Below are 19933 nucleotides of genomic sequence, written 5' to 3' on the forward strand. Positions count from 1 at the left end.
TAAGGAAAGAAAATAATGTCTTAATTGTCGAATTGGAAGATACTAAGTCATGGAAAATTTTAACTTTAAAAATATAATTATTGGCTGGGTGCGGTGGCTCACGCCTGTAATCCCAGCACTTAGGGAGGCTGAGGTGGGAGGATCACCTGAGATCAGGAGTTCAAGACCAGCCTGGCCAACCTGGTGAAACCCATCTCTACTAAAAAATACAAAAAAAAAAAAATTAGCTGGCATGGTGGTGTGCGCCTGTAATCCCAGGTACTCAGGAGGCTGAGGCAGGAGAATCACTTGAACCCAGGAGGTGGGGGTTGCAGTGAACTGAGATCACACCACTGCACTCCATCCTGGGCGATAAGAGCAAAACTCCATCTCAAAAAAATATATATAGATATAATTATTTACACCAGGTGCAGTGGCTCATACTTGTAATCCTAGCACTTTGGGAGGCCAAGGCAGGTGGATAGCTTGAACTCAGGAGCTCAAGAACAGCCCGGGCAACATAGTGAGATGTCCTCTCTACAAAAAAGTCAAAAAATAAGCCAGGCATAATGGTGCACACCTGCTACTAGCTACTCAGGAGGCAGAAGTAGGAAGATGGCTTGGGCCCAGGAGGTCAAGTCTGCAGTGAGCCATGATCACACCACTGCACTCCAGCCTGGGTTACAGAGCAAGACTCTGTCCCAAAATAATAATAATTAATAATAAGTATTTATATACTATGCCACTGTGAAATTAAACAAAATCATTTTGAAAGAAAGTTGGGGGAAATATTTGGAAGAGAAGCATATCACTGTGAATATTGTTTTGTTTACTTTTCTGAGTATCACTGTTATTGTATCAGTATTTCTAAAGACATTTCATTGTATCAATCAACCACTATAACCAATGCTTTAATGTGTAATGATGCTTTACATGTTTAATTAATGGATAAGTACAAAATATTTCCACTTGTTTTTTTAGTCACTGATGACTTGCTTTAATACATCTTTAGGCTTATATAGATCTCTAATAAAGATAGAAGAACATGAATAGTAAAAACTCAATTAACTTCATAAAAGTCTCATAAATGAGGGTATCCTGGGGAACTACAGCTTTTATTAATAGAAACCCTCTTTTTTTTGTGAGAACTCTTAAATTAGTCATCAAAACATGCTGAATATACTGCATTTATCTTTGATGATCTCACACAGGGATCATTATTGTAATGCTCAGTTCTTACTGTTCATTACTGTAGCAGAACAAGATGTAGAAGATTGAATTTTTTAAGTGCTGATGGCAGGGTAAACTCTGGACATTTTGTAAAAAAGTGCCTGAAATATGTTTGTTTGGTTTTTTTTTTGAAACAACAAGAAGACTATTTAGTGACTACTATACGTCAGAAGGGGGGGGTGCTATTTTACTCACAAATTTCTGATCCTCACAACCATCTCCACTTTACTGAAGAGGTGTATCAGCATTAGTTTTGGTTTACTTCTCTTTCAAAAAATGGTGTGTAGAATACTATTAAATGTTCTCCATTTAATTGAGGCTTCCAGTATGGCAGGGGGTCCAGTTATGAATAAATCAGGTTTTCATTAATCAAGATTATGAACCTTGATTTGTTCATCTGCTCATGATCCCAATTTTTAAAGATGAAAATTAATAGTTGATTATGGTCCAAGTATTAACATAAAGAACGATTTTGAGTGCCTGGTTTCTGCCATATTTTTATTTCAGTCATTTACCTAGTACAGGACACTGAAGGACAACCAGGCAAATGCTGATTAGCATTCACAGTCTGTAGCTTCGACAAAGAACCTACAGCTGTCATCAGCTCAGGTGCCCCATGTGTTCTGTATCAGTGCTAAAGAACCTTTGTTTCTTAAAGTATTAACAGGACTTGTGATTTAGTTTAGAGTGGTCCTCATTTATCATAACACAAATAATGACTTTCAAGTGTCTTCAAGAAACATGAAGTTACAAAAACACTTCTGTAGGAATGCTGCCACAATTCCAAATGGATCAATGAAAGTTTTGCTGATCCAGCAGTGGCAGAATTATACCAGTGTAGGTGATGAATAAAAATCACAGTAATGATCAGTGGCTATCATGAATGGCCTCGGCTCTGTATGGCATTTCGGTGAAGTAGGAAACATTATCCTCATTTTAGGATACTGTAGACACTGAGAAACTGAAATGACTTGGTCAAGCCCCACAATCATGATTCTACAGCGCAAAGATACAAACTCTGATCTGTTGAATCCCCAATCCTTGCATTTAACCACCATATTTCACTGACACACTCTTATGTACTTTTCTTAGTAATTGTTTAAAGTTATTCTCAGGGAATTTGAATATTTTGAAACGTCCTCTGATTTTATAGACTCATGGATTTATACTTAACAATGTGTATTTTTATGATTAAAACGTATAGTAAACAATCCAATATTCACAGATGTGAAAACAGACCAGGCAGTGATGAATCTGAGTTTTTGTGAGTTGGAACCCAGTGATGGGAAGAAAACCCAGGACCTACTTAGGCATTCTCTTTTCCTTATCACATATTTTCTAATGCAGATTTTCCCAATGCTTTACTATTTATGAAGTATTTTATAAATATAAGCCTTTCAACATCTTTGCATAGTTAAGATTCATTCACCCAATTTTAGAGATGAGCAAACTGAGACTCAGAGAGACTAAGTAATTGCCAGGTTTACACAGTAAACATTATCAGCATGTTCCAATTAACTTTTGCTAACTTAATAATTTAAAAATGTTATGTTCACATAGGAGTGTCCTGTTACATATTAGTTAACTATTTCATTTCTTTTCCAGCCTTAACATTTTATGTTATTTTAGCTCTTTTCACCTGGTCCATTAATTTCACATCTGTACCTTCAGTGAAATATAACTAGATTCTCTAATAAAATATATGTTCTGTTTGTGATAACTGTGTTAAAAGTGAAAACTTAAAATACTGGAAATGTAGAACAGAATAAGCTATAATACAGTCACGGAGCAAGGCATTTTAAAGACATCTCAGTGGTCCCAAGATCAAGATAAGTACTACTTGTCCAGGTCAGATGCATCTGGCTTTTGAGATAAATATCCCATAACAACTGGAAACTCAAAGACAGACACTCCAATTACTACCCTAGCCATTTTTCTTCCTGTTTGCTTAAGAAAGCAACTACGACCTAAATTAAGCACTGGAAATCATTTTGTGAGGATATAGTACTGTATGATGTCAATATGAAGAGGTCAAGGGTGTAATCCCAACTGTTTCTGTCTTTTCAAATTTGCCTTTCAGAATTTTGTATCTTTGAATTTACGTGAATGTCTTTAAGCACACATTTCTTGAGTTAACCAGATTCTACATCTTATTTCTCTTATTCAAGCTTCAAGGGCATTCCTCATATCAAGTAGTCTGGCAGTTAGTAGACTAACGTATTTGTTCATTCTCCAGATTCGGTCCAATAATAAGCTGCTAGATACTGCCTTGTGTAGGCTTTTAAATAATTTTAGAATAAAATACTAGATACTCTTACTTATTCTGAAAGCAGTTACCTGGTCTATTAAAAATATCTTTCCAAATTTTCCCTCATGAGATCTTCCACCAATCTATATGTTAATATTTAAAGTTCCTCATTAGTTCATACTCATCTAACTTTGTGCACCCTTGAATCTCCTTAACTATCTCTAGCTCAGGTCTGACATTATGAATATAGGTTTTGTTGTTGTTGTTGTTGTTTAAAGGAGAAATCTATTCTTTTGGAGATGCTTCCCTAGTTTGTCTTATGTAAAACTGTCTCAATCCTTCATATTCCACCATCTCAGCTATAATTTTTTTCTCTGTTTTTGCATATGGAATGAGAACATTTCAGGAAAATGGCTTGGCCTATGTACTATTTACCCGAAACACATGGAAATCAACATTTAACATTCTGTACTTTTTTTTGGAAATGCTCAGGTATGTCTTTGCCAACAACATTATGTCTATAAACCAATGAAGGTCAAATCCTTGGCTCTTAGAGGAAAATCTCAATCTAGCTCTCTCAACAATAAAAGATTTGTTGTATAGAACTCAATTGATAATAATCTTGAGGAGCCAGGTACAGATGTACTGTACTCTTCTAGCAGATACCTTAGGTTTTTCGAAGTTAAATAGGAAGAATACACTCACTTATCTAAGCCATCCACAAATATTCAATGCTCGCCCATTCAAGGACTATTCAGTTTGTCCTTGTACTTCCTACCAAGATAGAGGTCCCCTCCACCTTGACTTTTTGTACATCCATCTTCTGTCTGTGAAAGAAGAGTTATAAACCATATGGACGAGGACTATATCTTCCCATGCTAGTTGAGCACCTTACTAGTTCTTTTTTTTTTTTTAGTTGCTGTTCATAAGTTTATTGTCTATATCTGAAAAATCATCATAGGAAATTTTTTGGTTTAGCTCTCAGCAGCCCGCTCCTGAGCTCTGAGGAAGCTTGCCTTCTTTTGAGCTACCCGACACTTCTTCTGAGCAAGGGACATTTTGGGACGGTTCCACCTCTTCTTTTTAACTTCTTTCTTGGGCTTCTTTTCATAGACTGGATTCTCTCGTACAGCAGCATGAGCTTTCTTATACGTCTCCTCCATCATGTCTGGAGTTACGCTGTTCTTTATGTATTGAGAGAACTGTTTCTTGTAAGCATCTTCATCTTCTTCCAAGAGCATATAGTATTGGGGTGGAGAGAGGAGAGGTGTTGGAATTGATAAATGTTTCTCCCAAGATTTGTCTTAACATTTACCATGGTTCATGTTTTATGGTGGAGAAACAAGGTGGGAGTGGGAGTGGTTAAGTCATGCACATCTAACTATAATATGAATTATGAGAAATTGGAAAATAAAAGTTATAAATTCCACCTTTTTAATCTAGATTATTCACGTTGGTAGCAGCTGAGATAGGGACAGTTTGAAGGACAAGACAGTGTTTTGCTAAGACTGACAGCTATAATACATTTGAAAGCACAATGATGTGCCTAAGAATGAAATTAAGGATTCAGGCAGGACTGTAAAGGATTAAATATCAGTAGTGCTGTTTTTCATCTAGAAAGAGCCAGAAACTTAAGTAAAAGTTGAGGCAGGATTCCAAGGGATTCTTTGCAGTTGGAAAGATATATTTTGGAAAAGAATTAGCTTAAATGACTTAATAGAAAATAAAGTGAAGAAACATGTAAGTAAGTGCCTACTTTGGACCAGGTGGCTCACATATTCTCATTTAATTGCCAAAATAAGCCCAAACGTTAAAAAAATTACTTCATTTTGCCCCCGAAGAAGCTCAGGCTTAGGAAGGTAAAGGAATTAGCCCAAGGGCACATAACTCATGCTCTTTCATCCACCCTGAACCACTTCTGTGAATATCTAGTCTGCTCAAATATTCATGGAAGGTGAATTTAATACCTGTATACTTATGACATGTGTTAAGATTCAATATTAACTTTGAATTTCATCACTGGATGGTTAGCCAACCATGAATCAGTCAACAACATTCTTTCACCATCTGAAACAGACAAATAATGGGGGATATTAGAATTCTGAAGGAATATAATATCTTATTCCTGAGATGGATAGCATTTGAAGAAGACAGAATGTGCACAAATCTATAAAAAATATTTGCACACTTACAAAAATATGGGTTCAACCAGAATCATTCTGTAAGCAATCAAATGAGAAGAAAGTGACTGGTGATGGCTGTTGAAATGCCCTGAGTTACTTAAGGTAGGTTAGATACATTTATGTCTAGAAATTAAATTTTACAAACTGTGCCAGACATAATAATCTTAGCATCATTTAATCCTTACAGCCACCTTGTAAATTAGGTACTAGTATTATCTCAATTTTACTGGTGATGAAACTAAGGCAGAAAGAGTTGAGGCATCATGCCCAGGCTTCCAGAGGTGGTAAGTGGCAGAGCTAGCATTTGCACTGAGGCAATACCAGAGTCACTGCTCTTATGCTGAACTTACACCTTTTACTTCAGTGTGAACATGTAAGTATGTGGGCTGTGTTTATCCGGATTCTGACTCCTTAACCCTTGACAAATTTTCTACGTGAAAACAGTTTCCCATTGTTCTTAGAGGAGTCAGTTCATTTATTTACTCGACACATTTTTCTTAAATAACCATAATGTGCAATACAGTGCAGTGCTCACGCTGGGGACACAGCAGTGAACAGGTCAGACAAGGACTCTGCTGTGTTGCATGTACTGTGCTGGGCACTCCATACACATTAACAATGCATTACAATGAGTCTTAATTGTGAAAATAATGCACACTTTCATTACACTGAAGAAATGAGTTGCCCTTAAAAATTAAAATCATTCTTCCAAAAATTGGAAAAATGTCTATAAACAAGACTTCAGGGGCATTCAGGGGCATTCCTCAGTGAATGAGATAGTTTGGGGGGGATTCCTACTTAGAACCAGAGCACCAGTTTAAATACCCTTACAGTCTTAGAATGATTTTCTTAATGAAGCCTTAAAACATGTATCTTTGTAGTAGTTATATTTTCATAATATAAGCTGCTCATGTCCATTTTGGAACAGCTTACTCCCACTGCCCAAAATTGCTTGTTATACACATTGCTTAGTGTTGTTTATCCTGTAGATCTAAGTAATTAGTTATGGAATTATGTTTATAACAATGCGGAGGGTGAGGTATGTATAATACTACATTAAAGAAACTCACGCTGCTATTACTATCCCATCCCCAAACTACCAATCACTGGCCAAATTTCAACAGATTTTTAAGCCAACAGTGTTTTGTTTTGTTTTTCCTGATGATAAAGGCCCACCTCTAAAATTCATCAAGCTACAGCCTATGACAATGAACCAACATTCTAGCACCCTGCTAAGGTGATTCCAGGTTTTAATGAGCAGGGCAGGGTTCTAACAATATTTTCCTCCTCTTGCTTGTATTCATGCTTCCTCACCTGCTCACTGGAGTAGAGGAGTGTCAGCCTGAGGCTCAAAGAAAGACCCCTTGAGAGTCTGCTGACCAAGCTTGCAGCAGGGACCCATATGGCATGACAGAACGGGCTCCTTGCATATATGCAGTTCCACAGTTAGTTACATACTCACGCATAGGCGTGGATAGCCATGGACGTATGAATTTTTGTATGCATGTGCTGTGAGCCAGCATTGGTCTCCTTCTCCTTTATCCCGACCCCCGAGGAGTCCCTGCAGTTCCCTGGAATTCAGGGAATAAATGACGAGATGAGGCAAATAGTCCTTTTTCCTACCCTGGTGGCTGGGACCGCTTAGTGCCTGGAATCTGCAATGCCTCCTCTCACAAGCAGCTAATAAAGACAGACTGAAAAGATGAGAAAGAGAATGCATGGATCCAGGAAGGGGCCGCTGTACAAGAGATGATGCTTCGGGAGCTACTGGGCTATGATTTCTATTATTATTTATATATACATATATATATATATACACAAAGCCCTAGGAGGCTGCAGAGGAGGCAAAGAAACCTCGCTGAGATTTTTCTAACAGCGCCTAGAAACCACCGCCAGGCTCCAGCCCCGGGCTGGGTCAAGGAATTCGAGGGATGCAGGCTGGACGCACCGGTTGAAACTCTAGGCGCCGCATGGGCACTTTGCGCCTTGGTGGGCTTTGCGCTCCGAAGACGCGTCCACGCACCATTTTCCCAGGCGTTGTGCGGATTTCTTAAACCTCTCAGCTGGTGCCTAGGAAGAGTTTCTGGAAGCTCCATCTCTACTGCCTCCCCTCCCCCCTTTTTGATTTTACCCCCGCGAGGAGCTTCTCCAGCCCCACAGCGTCCGCCCTCTGAGGGGTACAGGTGCCGCTGTCCCGCCTGCTGCCGCCCTGTCCGCCCACGCAGCGCCTCCTCCGGGCTAGCCTAGGGGCTTGACCCAGCGCCGCTGCTTCTCGAATGGTCTCGTGCAGGGGCGCAGCGGCCGCTGCCCGTCGCCCGGGACTCCCCGCCCTCCCTCGCGACCCCGCGCCGGGGCGGGCGGCGCTTGCGGCGGGCAGGGGGCGGGCAGGGGAGAGGGGGCTCGTCCGGGGGTAGCCGCCTCCTCTGCAGCCTGCCGGCGCCTCGAAGCCCGGACCTGCCTCCGCCTCTTCCTCCAGCAGCTCCATCCCGCCTCCCGCGCCTCGTCCTCCCGCCGCCCCCGCCGCCGCGCCCCCGGTGGCTGCCTCGGCGGACCGGGGAGGGGGCCCGCCGCGTCGGCCGCCCGCTCGGCTCGGCTCGGCCCGGCCCGGGAGGCGTGCATGCCCCTGCTGCCCGCGGCGCTCACCAGCAGCATGCTCTATTTCCAGATGGTGATCATGGCAGGGACGGTGATGCTGGCGTACTACTTCGAGTATACGGACACGTTCACCGTGAACGTGCAGGGCTTCTTCTGCCACGACAGCGCCTACCGCAAGCCCTACCCGGGCCCGGAGGACAGCAGCGCCGTGCCCCCCGTGCTCCTCTACTCGCTGGCCGCCGGGGTCCCAGTGCTCGTGGTAAGCCCGGGGGCGCTCGCCCTCGCCGCCGACTCCCTGATCTCGCCCCTCGCCTTCGGGGTTGAGGCCCCTCGGAGGGTTGGGCACAGTAGGTTTTGCCTTCTAAGTTCCTCCAAGTTATGGGCAGCCCCTTCCCCAGAGGACATTCTAGGGCGCGTGAGGGGTGGGTGCGAAAGAAGCCCCCAGCTCTTCCCACACGCTACCCCCGCACGCCCCGCGGTGGCTTCAGCGTTGGGTGACGGGGCGGGGATGGAAGGGAAGAGGGGCCGTAGGTGGTGAGGAGTGGGGATCCGGGTTGCAAAAGAGGTGAGCTTTGGGGGTGAACCTTGATTGCATCCACTCTGTGGCCTTGACTCGCTCACTGCCTCCTCTTCGATTGCGCCTGGAAGAAGAGCAGCGGCGCGCGGGCCGGCGAGGAGAGAGGGGATCAATTGCTGGGGTGTGGAAGGGACTCCCGCTTCCCGAGTCGGGGCACGTATTTCTATTTCACCACCTCCCTCGTTTTCAGATGAAAGTGCCAATGGGAATAAGCTGACCAGGGAACAAATATCTGAAAAAAGAATTTGAGAATTTCTAAATGAAGAGGCCTCAGCACCAGTGCTTTGCTGAAAAGCAGGAGCTGTACCTCAATTGCAAGAGCACTTCAGATTTATTTAAAGGCTGCTCCGCTCCCTGGGCAGTTTAAGTCCTTTTCTCTTAGGACCTCACAGAGCATGCCTTTTGGATTTATTGAGTCTATGTGTGTGTGAGAGAAAGAATGACTATACAGATACACGCATATATATATATATATATATATACACGTCACATATATACATATGAAATTATTGGGATGAGTTACACATAATAATAATTTTATTATAGTAATTTACATATGTGAATATGCTGCATATTTATTCTTAGGAGAATTGTTGGTGTTTCTTTAGAAAACCTGATATTTTATGGTTCCTTTAATATTGACAAAGTATTGGAGGTTCCCTTCTTGTGATGCGCGCTCTCTCTCTCCCTCAACAGATAACAAACAGGAAATAAGAAAATGAAGGGGAAAGGAAAAATGAAGTTTTATTTTCAATAGCTAAATGTGTAAATTGAATGTTAAGAATGTTTGTTGACTCCATTAGGTTTGGATATTCATCTTTTTTTTTAATTTTAGGAGCAATGACTTACTAATTTGTAAAATAATGAAAAGTTCCTAACACACAAAATAGAATTCAATGAACAAATCGAGGAATTTCTTGATAACCTTAAAGTAACTTTATCACATGTCCTGTGATAGTTGACTTCAAATTGCCTCTATCATAATGGTTTGAAATGTTTTAGACCTTGCCCCAGATAATGTTTTACATATATATATGTAAAATAAGTTTTTAAAATTTGTTAGAAGCCCCAAATCCAGCCTTCATGTTTGTGTTCTCTTTTCTCCATTTGACAAGCAGAGAAAAAAAATTGGTCGATTTTTTGGGGCCCTTTTTGCTTTCTGGAGATCGGGGTTTCCCATGTACATTTTTTCCAGGAGACTAAATAGCTCAGATATTTTTCAAGGATTGTTTTAAAGAAAAAGGAAAGAGCCTGTCACTTTCAGCTCATTGGTTTGGTCATAGCTGTAATCAATAATGTCTGTAACTCATCCTTTAATTACCATTCTATGTCTTATTTAAATAAGATAGCACTTTTCAGTCCTAACCATCCAATCATGGTGGCAGGTGCTAGTTAGAGACAAGAACACACTCGCCCAAAGATTTGGATGATTCTGCACTTAGGGGGAATGTAGGACGGAGAAAAAGAATGAATTAGTCACTATTTAGTGCCTACTCTATTTTGGGTACTGAATAGTCATAGTCACGTATATTTCTCAGAGCAGCTCTTTCAGGAGATATTATCTCCAATTAGTATTTGAAGAAAGTGTGGTTCAGATAATAAGGAGTATCTGAAAACAAACAAAAAAAGGTGGGTATGGCATTTGTATGCCTATAGGACTGATGCCTGAATGCCATGTGACTTCCACTGCTTCCAAAGAGCTTGTTCTCTGAAAGAAGGTGGAAGCTGGCTGGTCAGGCAGGCATTGAGAATATAAGTGGATAGATTTTTCTGAAGTCAGAATCCAACTTGATTTCTATGTTTTGGCTTTAGTTCTTTTAGGTACAAGAGAATGGGTTTGGGAATCAATTTAGAAGAGAAGGAAGTGGTAGGTTTTGGAGGATAGCTGTGCTGCTGGCATTTGTTTTCCCTTCTGCTTCTAGGAATAGTGCACTCTGTCACCGTGTGAGGAGCTGGGAGCAGTAGGGGCAGCTCTGCCTCTCCACTCCTCTCAAGAACACTGGGTTAGCATGCTCACTTGGGCATCAAAATAATAATAATAATAATATTAACAGTACCCATCATTTGTTATTACTTTCTTCTGTATACTCTAATAAACTTTCTACATACCTTATATCCTTCTGATATTTGCATTAGCTCTGAAAGCAATAATTATTATTCTTATCTAACATTTGGGAACATGACAGCTTAGAAAGATTAAGTATCTTCTCCAAGGACCAAGGCTAAGAATGTTGCACCCAGAATTCTCCCCTTACTCGATCATACTCTCAAGTGTGGTTTTTCTATTACAGGATGAAAATTCAATTTGCTCATGAATCGTTCTTCTAAATAAATGCCTCAAAAAGTCTCTTTTACATTTTTTGTCCTGTAGTAATAAAGGTTCATATATATATATATATATATCTTTAACTTTCAAACTCATTTCTAGTTCTTAAGGGTAATTTTGAAAAGTTGTTCTCCTCACTACCACAATCTACAGATTTGTTTCATACTTGCTAAATTCATTTATGTAAAAATTAAAAACAATTTATATTTTGAATTTTATCACTTTTATATAATGCTGACTAGGGCCCAGGTTTCGAGTCTAGTACATTTGGATTTAAATCCAAAGTACACTCTGCTGCATTGTTAAGAGTTGGAGGCCGGTTGCGGTGGCTCACGCCTATAATCTCGCTCTTTGGGAGGCTGAGGCGGTTGGATCACGAGGTCAGGAGATCGAGACCATCCTGGCTAATATGGTGAAACCCCATCTCTAATAAAAAGTACAAAAAATTAGCTGGGTGTGGTGGTGGGCGCCTGTAGTCCCAGCTACTCGGGAGGCTGAGGCAGGAGAATGGCATGAACCCAGAAGGCGGAGCTTGCAGTGAGCCGAGATCACGCCACTGCACTCCAGCCTGGGTGACAGTGCAAGACTCTGTCTCAAAAAAAAAAAAAAAAAGAGTTGAGAACTCTACTTGCTGTGTAACCTTGAACAATGTATTTAAGCTCCTTAAGCCTCAATTCCCTTAGTGACATGGTTTTGAATATCAAATTAGTTATAATATGTAAATGTCATCTTTGGCCCATAGTTGATACTCCATAAGAGTTCACTACATCATTAACATTATTGTTATTAAGAAAATAATAGTTCAGTAAAATTTATTGAATTCCTGTGTTCTAAGCATTATATCTGGCTGAGTAGAGGTTATAAAGGCAACTTCAGAAGTAAACCATTGTAACTGATTCTAAGGCATTTAGTCTAATTTGTGAAATTAGATAAACATACCACAGATCATAATATAAGTAATTATGACAGAAGTTATACATATGTATGTATATATGCATATACATGCATCTGTATATACCACAAAGACCTCTAGTGGTTCAGAAGAGGATGAGATAGATCACTTTTGTTTGGAGACATGAGGAAAGGCTTCATGGAGAAGATGATGGTATTTAAGATGTGTCTTGAAAGGGGCTGAAATGGAATTTGAGTTAGGACATCACTCCGTGAACAGCTCCATGAACAACCCTGTGGAGGCCGCAGATGGAGACTGTACTCTTGAAACAGCAGTTGGTTTGTTTGTTTCTAAGAGTGGTGTGTGGGGAAAATGGTGTATACATCTGAAGGTGAAGGCTGGGGTCACATTGATAAGACCTGAAATGCCATGCCAGGCTGAGAGATTCTCTCAATTTTGTAGGAATTTAGCAGAGATAAAGTTTGATTGGTGGTGTTTTAGGACATTTTTTTTTAGGTAGTAGTGTATAGGACTCTAATGTTACCAAAATACATAATTTCAAACTCTCATCTCCAAGTTTATTTTGCATTGTCTAATATTATTTCAATTGCATTTTCAGAAAACACCTGTAATTTGGGCTTATTTACACAGATGATATGGTTTATAAACTCTTTGAAAATAGGTATCGTTCAGTTTGTTCTGTATGGCATTTGCCAGAGCACTGGACATTGCATGTACAGTTAGAGGTTTAGTTAGTGATCCTTGGTGTTCATTGATGAAAAGAACTGGTGATGACAGTAGTTTCTGCTCCCCAAATTTGGATACAGTGGCCACTAGCAGCTATTGTTCCTCAGATCTCTGAGCAACATAGATGATTTAAAGGAGATGAAGCTAGATCACCATCTTCACAAAGCTAGAATAAACATAAAGAAAACCAGCACCAACCAAGGCAGCCCCTGACACTGAGCACGGCAGGTTTGAATGTTAAGCTACATCTCAGATTATTTATATCTGCCACTCCAGGAAGCTCCCTCTGGACCTGGAAACTCAGATTTGAGAAATGTAGCTACTGCTGCTATCCCAAGGGTGCTGGCGTCATTGTATGTGGTGAAGATAGATGATAGAAAGTCATCTCATACCTAGAGCTCCCCATTGGATCAACGTGCCTAAAGCTTTCCCATAGACCTCTTTTCCCCCAAACCCTGCCTTGGGCATCACTGCCCATCCCCATTCCTGGAACATTCCTGTGGTGTGGTGTAGGAGAAAAAGCACAGACATGGGTTTCAGATGTATCTGGATTCTTATCCTGGTTTCTCCCACTTACTAGCCATGTGACCTCAGTCAAAATGTTCTCATTCATAAACTGGACATAAAAACACCCACCTCTTGGAGACTCAGTACATGTACAGGTTAAGATCACAGACTCTGGAACCTTCTTGGTTTGAAGGCCAGATGTGCTACTTTCCAGCTGTGAGAATTTGAGCCAGTTAGCCTCTCTGTACCTCTGTTTTCTCTATTGTAAAATTGAGGTAAATATGAGTACTGGCCTCACAGGATTACTGAGTATGAAATGGGTTAACATGTGTAAGTAAGTATTCCAAGGCTGGTAAGAAATTAAATGTGGATAGAAACCACCTAGTTTAGTCTACTGACCTTCTCAAATTGGGAGTCTGAATAGGAAGAAAAGCAAAACTTAAGCAGAATTCAGTTCTTAGAATGAAATTAATGATTCCTATCTTTGGTGACTCCTCTGTTTGTCCAAGTGGGCTAACATTAGCTAAAATTGGTCATGCATTTCTTACACACCAGCCAGTGTGTTAGGTGCATTTAACACATTGCTCCATTTAATACTCCCCAGGATAGTACTTTCCTTAAACATATTGGGGACCAACATTAAATATATTTATTTTATAAATGAGAAATGGAAGTTTAGTGAGATTACTGTATGTCAGACTCTAATTATTTAAATTCATTAATGTAATCAATTTCACAACAAATTTATGAAAGAGATTTGGAAGAGATTAGATGACCAATCTGGAGTCCCGTGATGGCAATGGCAGAATCACCAAAGGCTGTGCATTTCATTTTTTGTTATATACTTTTATCCTAACATGTTAATTAGTCTTTAAAGATTTTACTCATAGTAATTCAATACCAGGAGTCAAAATTTTCTCAAACCTTTTATCCTCGATTTCAATTTTCCTGCTTTGATGGAAAACTTCGTGTTCTGTTGTAGATGATAATTTCAATGGGTGGTGTAGGAAATCGTTTGTTTGCTATTAAGCTTGGAAATGTTGTAGAGGAGTAGGTGGCAGCAGAAGGGATTCAAAGATATTTCTATTGTTTTGATTTAAAGGCATGCGTCTCATCTCAGTAGCACACACTACTACAGTGCTACAAGCACCACATTTATGTGGAACCACCCTCTGGTTCTAGATCTGCAAACCGTGATATATGGAGAGGTGGAGGTACTTCTGTTTCTAAGGCATGTTTCTTAAAATGAGACCTGGCACTAGATTTGGGGGTGCAGTGATTGCAAGGAAATTGTGTGTAAAATATTGCACGTATGTATGTATATATGCAGTTTCTTTAGTAAGAGCCTCTGTGCTTTTAATAGACTGTCGGATATATCCAAAATCCCCTAAAAGTTAAGAACTACTCTTTGGGGATATGTGGATCTGTTTAGACTCCTTCTTGTGTCTCTTAGGATTTTGCTTCACTTAGATACTTTCACTCATACTCATTTATTTTCTCCCTTCTTTCCTGTTTCCCTCCCTTTCTTTTTCCCTTTCTCTCTCCATTCTTCTTTGTCTCTTTTTCCACTTATTGTCTCTCCTTTGCGTATGCTAAGGAGATGGTGATGCTGAGGGAAAAGCAAAGACCCATAACACCAGTTAGTGTTTTTTTCTCCCTTCACCTCTCCCACCCTTCTCTCTCTTTCCTGTTTCTGTCTCTCCCTCTGTCTTGCATTGCTCATTATCCATGTGGCTTCTCTTGCCAGTTCCTTATCTGAAAAATATTGACTTATTTCTTCCTATTTTCAGTGCTGTTGTGAGAATGAAATGGTTGAGAAAACACTGTGGGGACAATAAATCACTTCATATATATAAGGAAAATATAATGTGAGCAGGTTACATGGGTTATGTAGCTACTTGGTCACTAGAGATGGTTAGCACTGCTTGCAGCACTACTTTGCCAGCCTTAGTCTGTGGTGTGGAAAAAATGAGTAAGATTTTTATATCTTTTTTTTCCTGATTTTCCTGTAGAAAGAATAGCAAAGATAAAAAAAAATGTAAAATGGTCTCCTAACTAATTATTAATGCAATACCCAAGGCCGTTTTCAAAATATTTCAATAAGCTCTGAGTATTGTCAACATGATTAGAAAGAATCATCTCGTTCATTTTGTAATTTGAAATAACGTTTCTAGGGAGCATAGCTGATACCATGTATTAAGTATGTCGTGTATCATATTAATTTTTAAACCGGTACTGTGCCACAACTCATCATTTGCAAAAGTTCTGAAAGTTGACAATGTATCTACTATGTAATAGGTATAGTGCTATTGCCTGGGCTTCTAAAGTAAGTAAGGCATATCTCTGCCCTTCGGAAGTTCAGACAAAAATACTTAAAATTACATATGCAAGCCTCAGTTTTTTTAATCTGTAAAATTGAGATAATACTTAACCTGTTACCTGATAAGAGTTAAATATTTACGTGCACTAAGTGCTCAGTAAGTGATAGCTAGTTGTTTAACATAAATGCTAATAATTTTTATTGATAATGCAGAGCAAATGACATGTGTACTTAATCATTTTTGTTGAATGAATGAGGTAAACCATTTACTCTTTAATCTTTTCAGATATCATATATAGGAACATATCCGGAGAGCTTTAGCAATTTGCTCCAGTTGGTAAATGACATATCTAAGATCTGAACCTATTACTTCGGGTCCCATGCTCTGTTGGCTGCAGTTGCCTACTGATTTGATTTATAGCATAAATGGTGGCATTTCTAGCAGGCAAGGGAGAGTTAAAACATATTGAGTATACATCAATATGTTCTTTACAGTATCCACATGCTTGTTAATATATGTTTAGTTACAGCCAAACATAAAAAGAGGAAAAAAATCTGTGTTTAAAGATAAAACTCTATTGATTCCTAAGACCAGTGGAATAGCCAGTAGAACTAAATTTTCTCAGCTCATCATTCCCATTTATACAGGTTGAGAAGGTAAGTTCTGAGGTCAGAGTTAGGATCTTAACCTATAGTTAGCAGCACCCTTATAACAGACTTTGGAAAATCATAAGGAGTATCATTATTATAAAAGATATTTTAACATATGTGAAGTGGAGTTCTATATTCAGTACTATTTAAACTTTTTATGAGAATGCCAGTTTTCACTCAGCAGGCTGGTTACTTTTTTAGTCTTATTATGACAGATGTAGTTTGAGAATCACTGTCAGTAAAATCACCATTTTTTTTTTTGGTGGCAAAAACAGGATTCTAGAGTTTTATTCTCTACGCCAGGTACATTTAAAACTCTATAGATAATTTATTGTGGGCTTTTCTCACTGATACAACATGTATGAGTTAAGCATGTGTATGTATGTGTGGGTGGGGGTAGTGTGTGTGTGTGTATAATATATTTGTAATTTCTTGTATGAATTCATTTTTATGTTCCTTTCTTCTCACCTCTATTATGCTTCCCCCACCCCCACAAAACCAAAAAACAACTTCCTGGAATATTCTGATATATTCTTCCAAGCTAGCACCAATGCCTTTATGTAAGTCTCTTGGACTCTCTCAGTTGAATAACTGCATTCTCTTCTATGATCTTTCATCGTTTATACAAGTTGTGAAACTCAAATAACTTTATATTATACTTTATATTGTATTTTATTTACATTTCCATAACTAGACTTGAGCATCTCAAAGTCATGTGGTGTTATCTGATTCAAGCCAATTTGGTCATGCCCAGCTTTTAGGTTATTTTTACTAGATAAGGTATCCAGGCACCAACTGAAGTTCGTGGTGATGATGTTATAATGAATTAAATTCAAGTGTCAGAACGAATTCTGCTGTGCATAGTTATTTAATAACAATTTATTAAGCAACAGTTTACATATTCTTCCGTTCTCTAAGTTCTCTAAGTTCAATGAATTCCCAGCTCTCTGTCCTTGAGAAGTTTTTAGTTCATGAAATCCTGTATGAAAGTGTGGGCACAGCCACAGTGGGATTCTGGGCCCCCAAGTTGACATGCTCCAAGCAGAAACCCTTTTAAACCAAGGGCTGGACTCTAAATTCATTAAGAATAAGCCATTGAGGGAGAGGGTGCAGGCCTTACTAGAGTCCTGTACCCTATTCATTCAAGAGTAGGAAGTATCTCCAAACTATTTTAGTTAACCCACATAGCTTGAAAGTCTCTTTTTAAACTTTTATTCTAGGTTCAGGAGGTACATATGCAGGTTTGTTATAAGTAAATTGCATGTCCCAGTGGTTTGATGTACAGATTATTTCATCACCCAGGTAGTAAGCATAGTATCCCATAGGCAGTTTTTTGATCGTGACCCTCCTCTCACCCTCCACCTTTAAGGAGGCCCCAGTGTCTATTGTTTCCTTCTTTGTGTCCATATATACTCAATATTTAATTGGATTCCATTTCTTTGCTATTGTGAATAGTGCTGCGATGAACATACATGTGCATATGTCTTTATGATAGAGTGATTTATATTCTTTTGGGTATATATCCAACAATGGGATTGCTGGGTCAAATGACAATTCTGTTTTAAGTTCTTGGAGAAACCAAAATGCTTTCCACAATGGTTAAACTAATTTACATTCTAAGTAGCAGAATATAAGCATTCCCTTTTTTCTGCAACCTTGCCAGCATCTGTTATTTTTTGACTTTTTAATAATAGCCATTCTGACTGATGTGAGATGGTATCTCATTGTGGTTTTCATTTGGGTTTCTCTAATGATTAGTGATGTTGAGCTTTTTTTCATGTTCTTGTTGGCTGCAAGTATATCTTCTTTTGAAAATCTTTGATTTTACCAGTGAGTTCATCTTTAGCATTCATCATGCAAATTCAGTCATTACTTTCATCAATGAAAAATCCTTTTTTACATCCACAAAGCTAATTAAATCATTGGTAATTAACATGCAGATAGCAAAAAGACTTTGGAGTGTGACATTCTGATAAAATGCTGGTGACTATGTAGGACTTGGCACTTTGATAGCATTTTAGCTGACTACTCCTTAAATCAGAATATAAACAAACTGGTACATACATATCAGACAGATTATGGTGAAGTGTTTTAAAGTAAATTACAGACTTCATGACTTAGGAACTAAGTCTTCTTTGTCCTCATTATTTCTAGAATAGACATACAAAATTTGTTAGCTAATGGATAACTTAATAATTGTGGAAGTGATTGAATTTTATTTGCCATATTGCCACAATTACATTTGCTAGTCCATTGAATTTTTCAAGTTTTCATTAATTTGTTGATGACCTGTTTTATGTTTGGCATGGTATGGAAATATCTAAAACACTTGGAATTGAAACAGTGTGGAAAGAATGGAAGTACAAAATGAGGAGAATAAAGGAGGGAACTTTCTTTACTTCCATTCTTTCTCCCCTCTCCCCTCCCTCCTTCCATTTTTTTCCTTCTTTCCCTTCATTTCCCCCTTCTTTCCTTTCTCACTCCCTCTCTCATCCTTCCTTTCTCTGGACAAATATTTGGTGAGCACCTTCTATGTGCACCATACCTTGAGATTAAGGCTTAAAGAGGTTAAGTGACTTGTTCCAAATCCTAAAACTAGGATAAAGCCCAACCCCCACCACTCCTTCTTCAAATCTTTCAAAGAAATATCTAGAAATAAAATACTTATGAAATTATAGAGCAATTATGTACAAATGTACCCCTGACATATCTGCATAACACTAAAATAACATGTGGCGTTTCCTGTCTAATGAAAATTGAATTTGTGTTGATATAACCAGAACCTCTGTGCTGAGTAAATTGTGTTCTAGTGCAGTGATCCCTTTTTTAAAGGGTGCTTTTGATAGTACCAGCAGAAACTGTACTTTCTAATATCCATTTCATATTTAGCGTTTTCTCACACTGGGGTTCACAGAAGCACTTTTTTACACTCAGAAACGTCCTGTATTTCCAGAGATCTCATCAAAGCAGAACGCTATGTTCTCACACACACCAAAATTGAGCAGTCCTGGATAGAGATAATGCACCTGGGGATTCATCTTGTAATTTAAAATGAACTCCTAAAATTTCCAATTAAAAAAATACTAGACAGTATTTTTGGGTTGGTGACAATGTCCTCTTCCTTCATATGTGCCTTCACAGTATTGGGTTTGCTCAGTCACTAAAATGAATGAAGAGACTTAGTCAAAACTATGTGATAATCTTTTTGGTCTTTCACAAAGAGATCTTTATTTCCTCTTCTCTCTGGCTCCTTATCACATGATTACTTAGGGTTCCCTTTTTATTTTTCCTGGGCTAAATCTAGAATACAGATATGAGAATCCAGTAGACACTTTTTTCAAGCCACACCATCAGGCTCTTTCTGTCATCCCATTTTTGGAAAAGATTCGTGAATCCAATGTGAAAGAGAACATGCTTCTTCATAACTGGAACTTTTTAGTCATGAAGAAGGGCTTAGAGATTATATAGTTTTATCTCATAATTTTCGAATCAATGCCTAGAGAGACTAAATGACTTGTCCAAGGCTATGCAACTAATGAGCTAACACAAATACACAAGTAGCTAACATATATAGAGCACTTACTGTGTAGCAGACATTGTTTTAACTACTTTATACATATTAACTAGCCCTTACTAGCTGATGTAGCCCTTACATCAGCATTATGAGACCCTATTGTT

The 19933-nt window shown here is 39.1% G+C and overlaps 1 protein-coding gene across 3 annotated transcripts in view; it reads left to right on the forward strand.

Moving 5' to 3' along the window:
* Positions 1 to 8035: 8035 nt before the first annotated feature.
* PLPPR5 (phospholipid phosphatase related 5) overlaps positions 8036 to 19933 on the forward strand; it is a 112197-nt gene continuing 100299 nt past the window's right edge. For 2 of the 3 annotated variants that reach the window (XM_032155287.2, XM_058439552.1), the window contains exon 1: positions 8192 to 8494. In XM_032155287.2, the coding sequence (XP_032011178.1) occupies positions 8258 to 8494 (237 nt within the window). In that variant the 5' untranslated portion in view covers positions 8192 to 8257. Of the gene's footprint in view, positions 8495 to 19933 lie in introns of all 3 variants that reach the window. The other variant, XM_032155290.2, reaches the window with a different exon arrangement.

Source organism: Hylobates moloch, unplaced genomic scaffold (genome assembly GCF_009828535.3).
Source record: "Hylobates moloch isolate HMO894 unplaced genomic scaffold, HMol_V3 SCAFFOLD_5, whole genome shotgun sequence".
Classification (NCBI taxonomy): Eukaryota; Metazoa; Chordata; class Mammalia; order Primates; family Hylobatidae; genus Hylobates; species Hylobates moloch.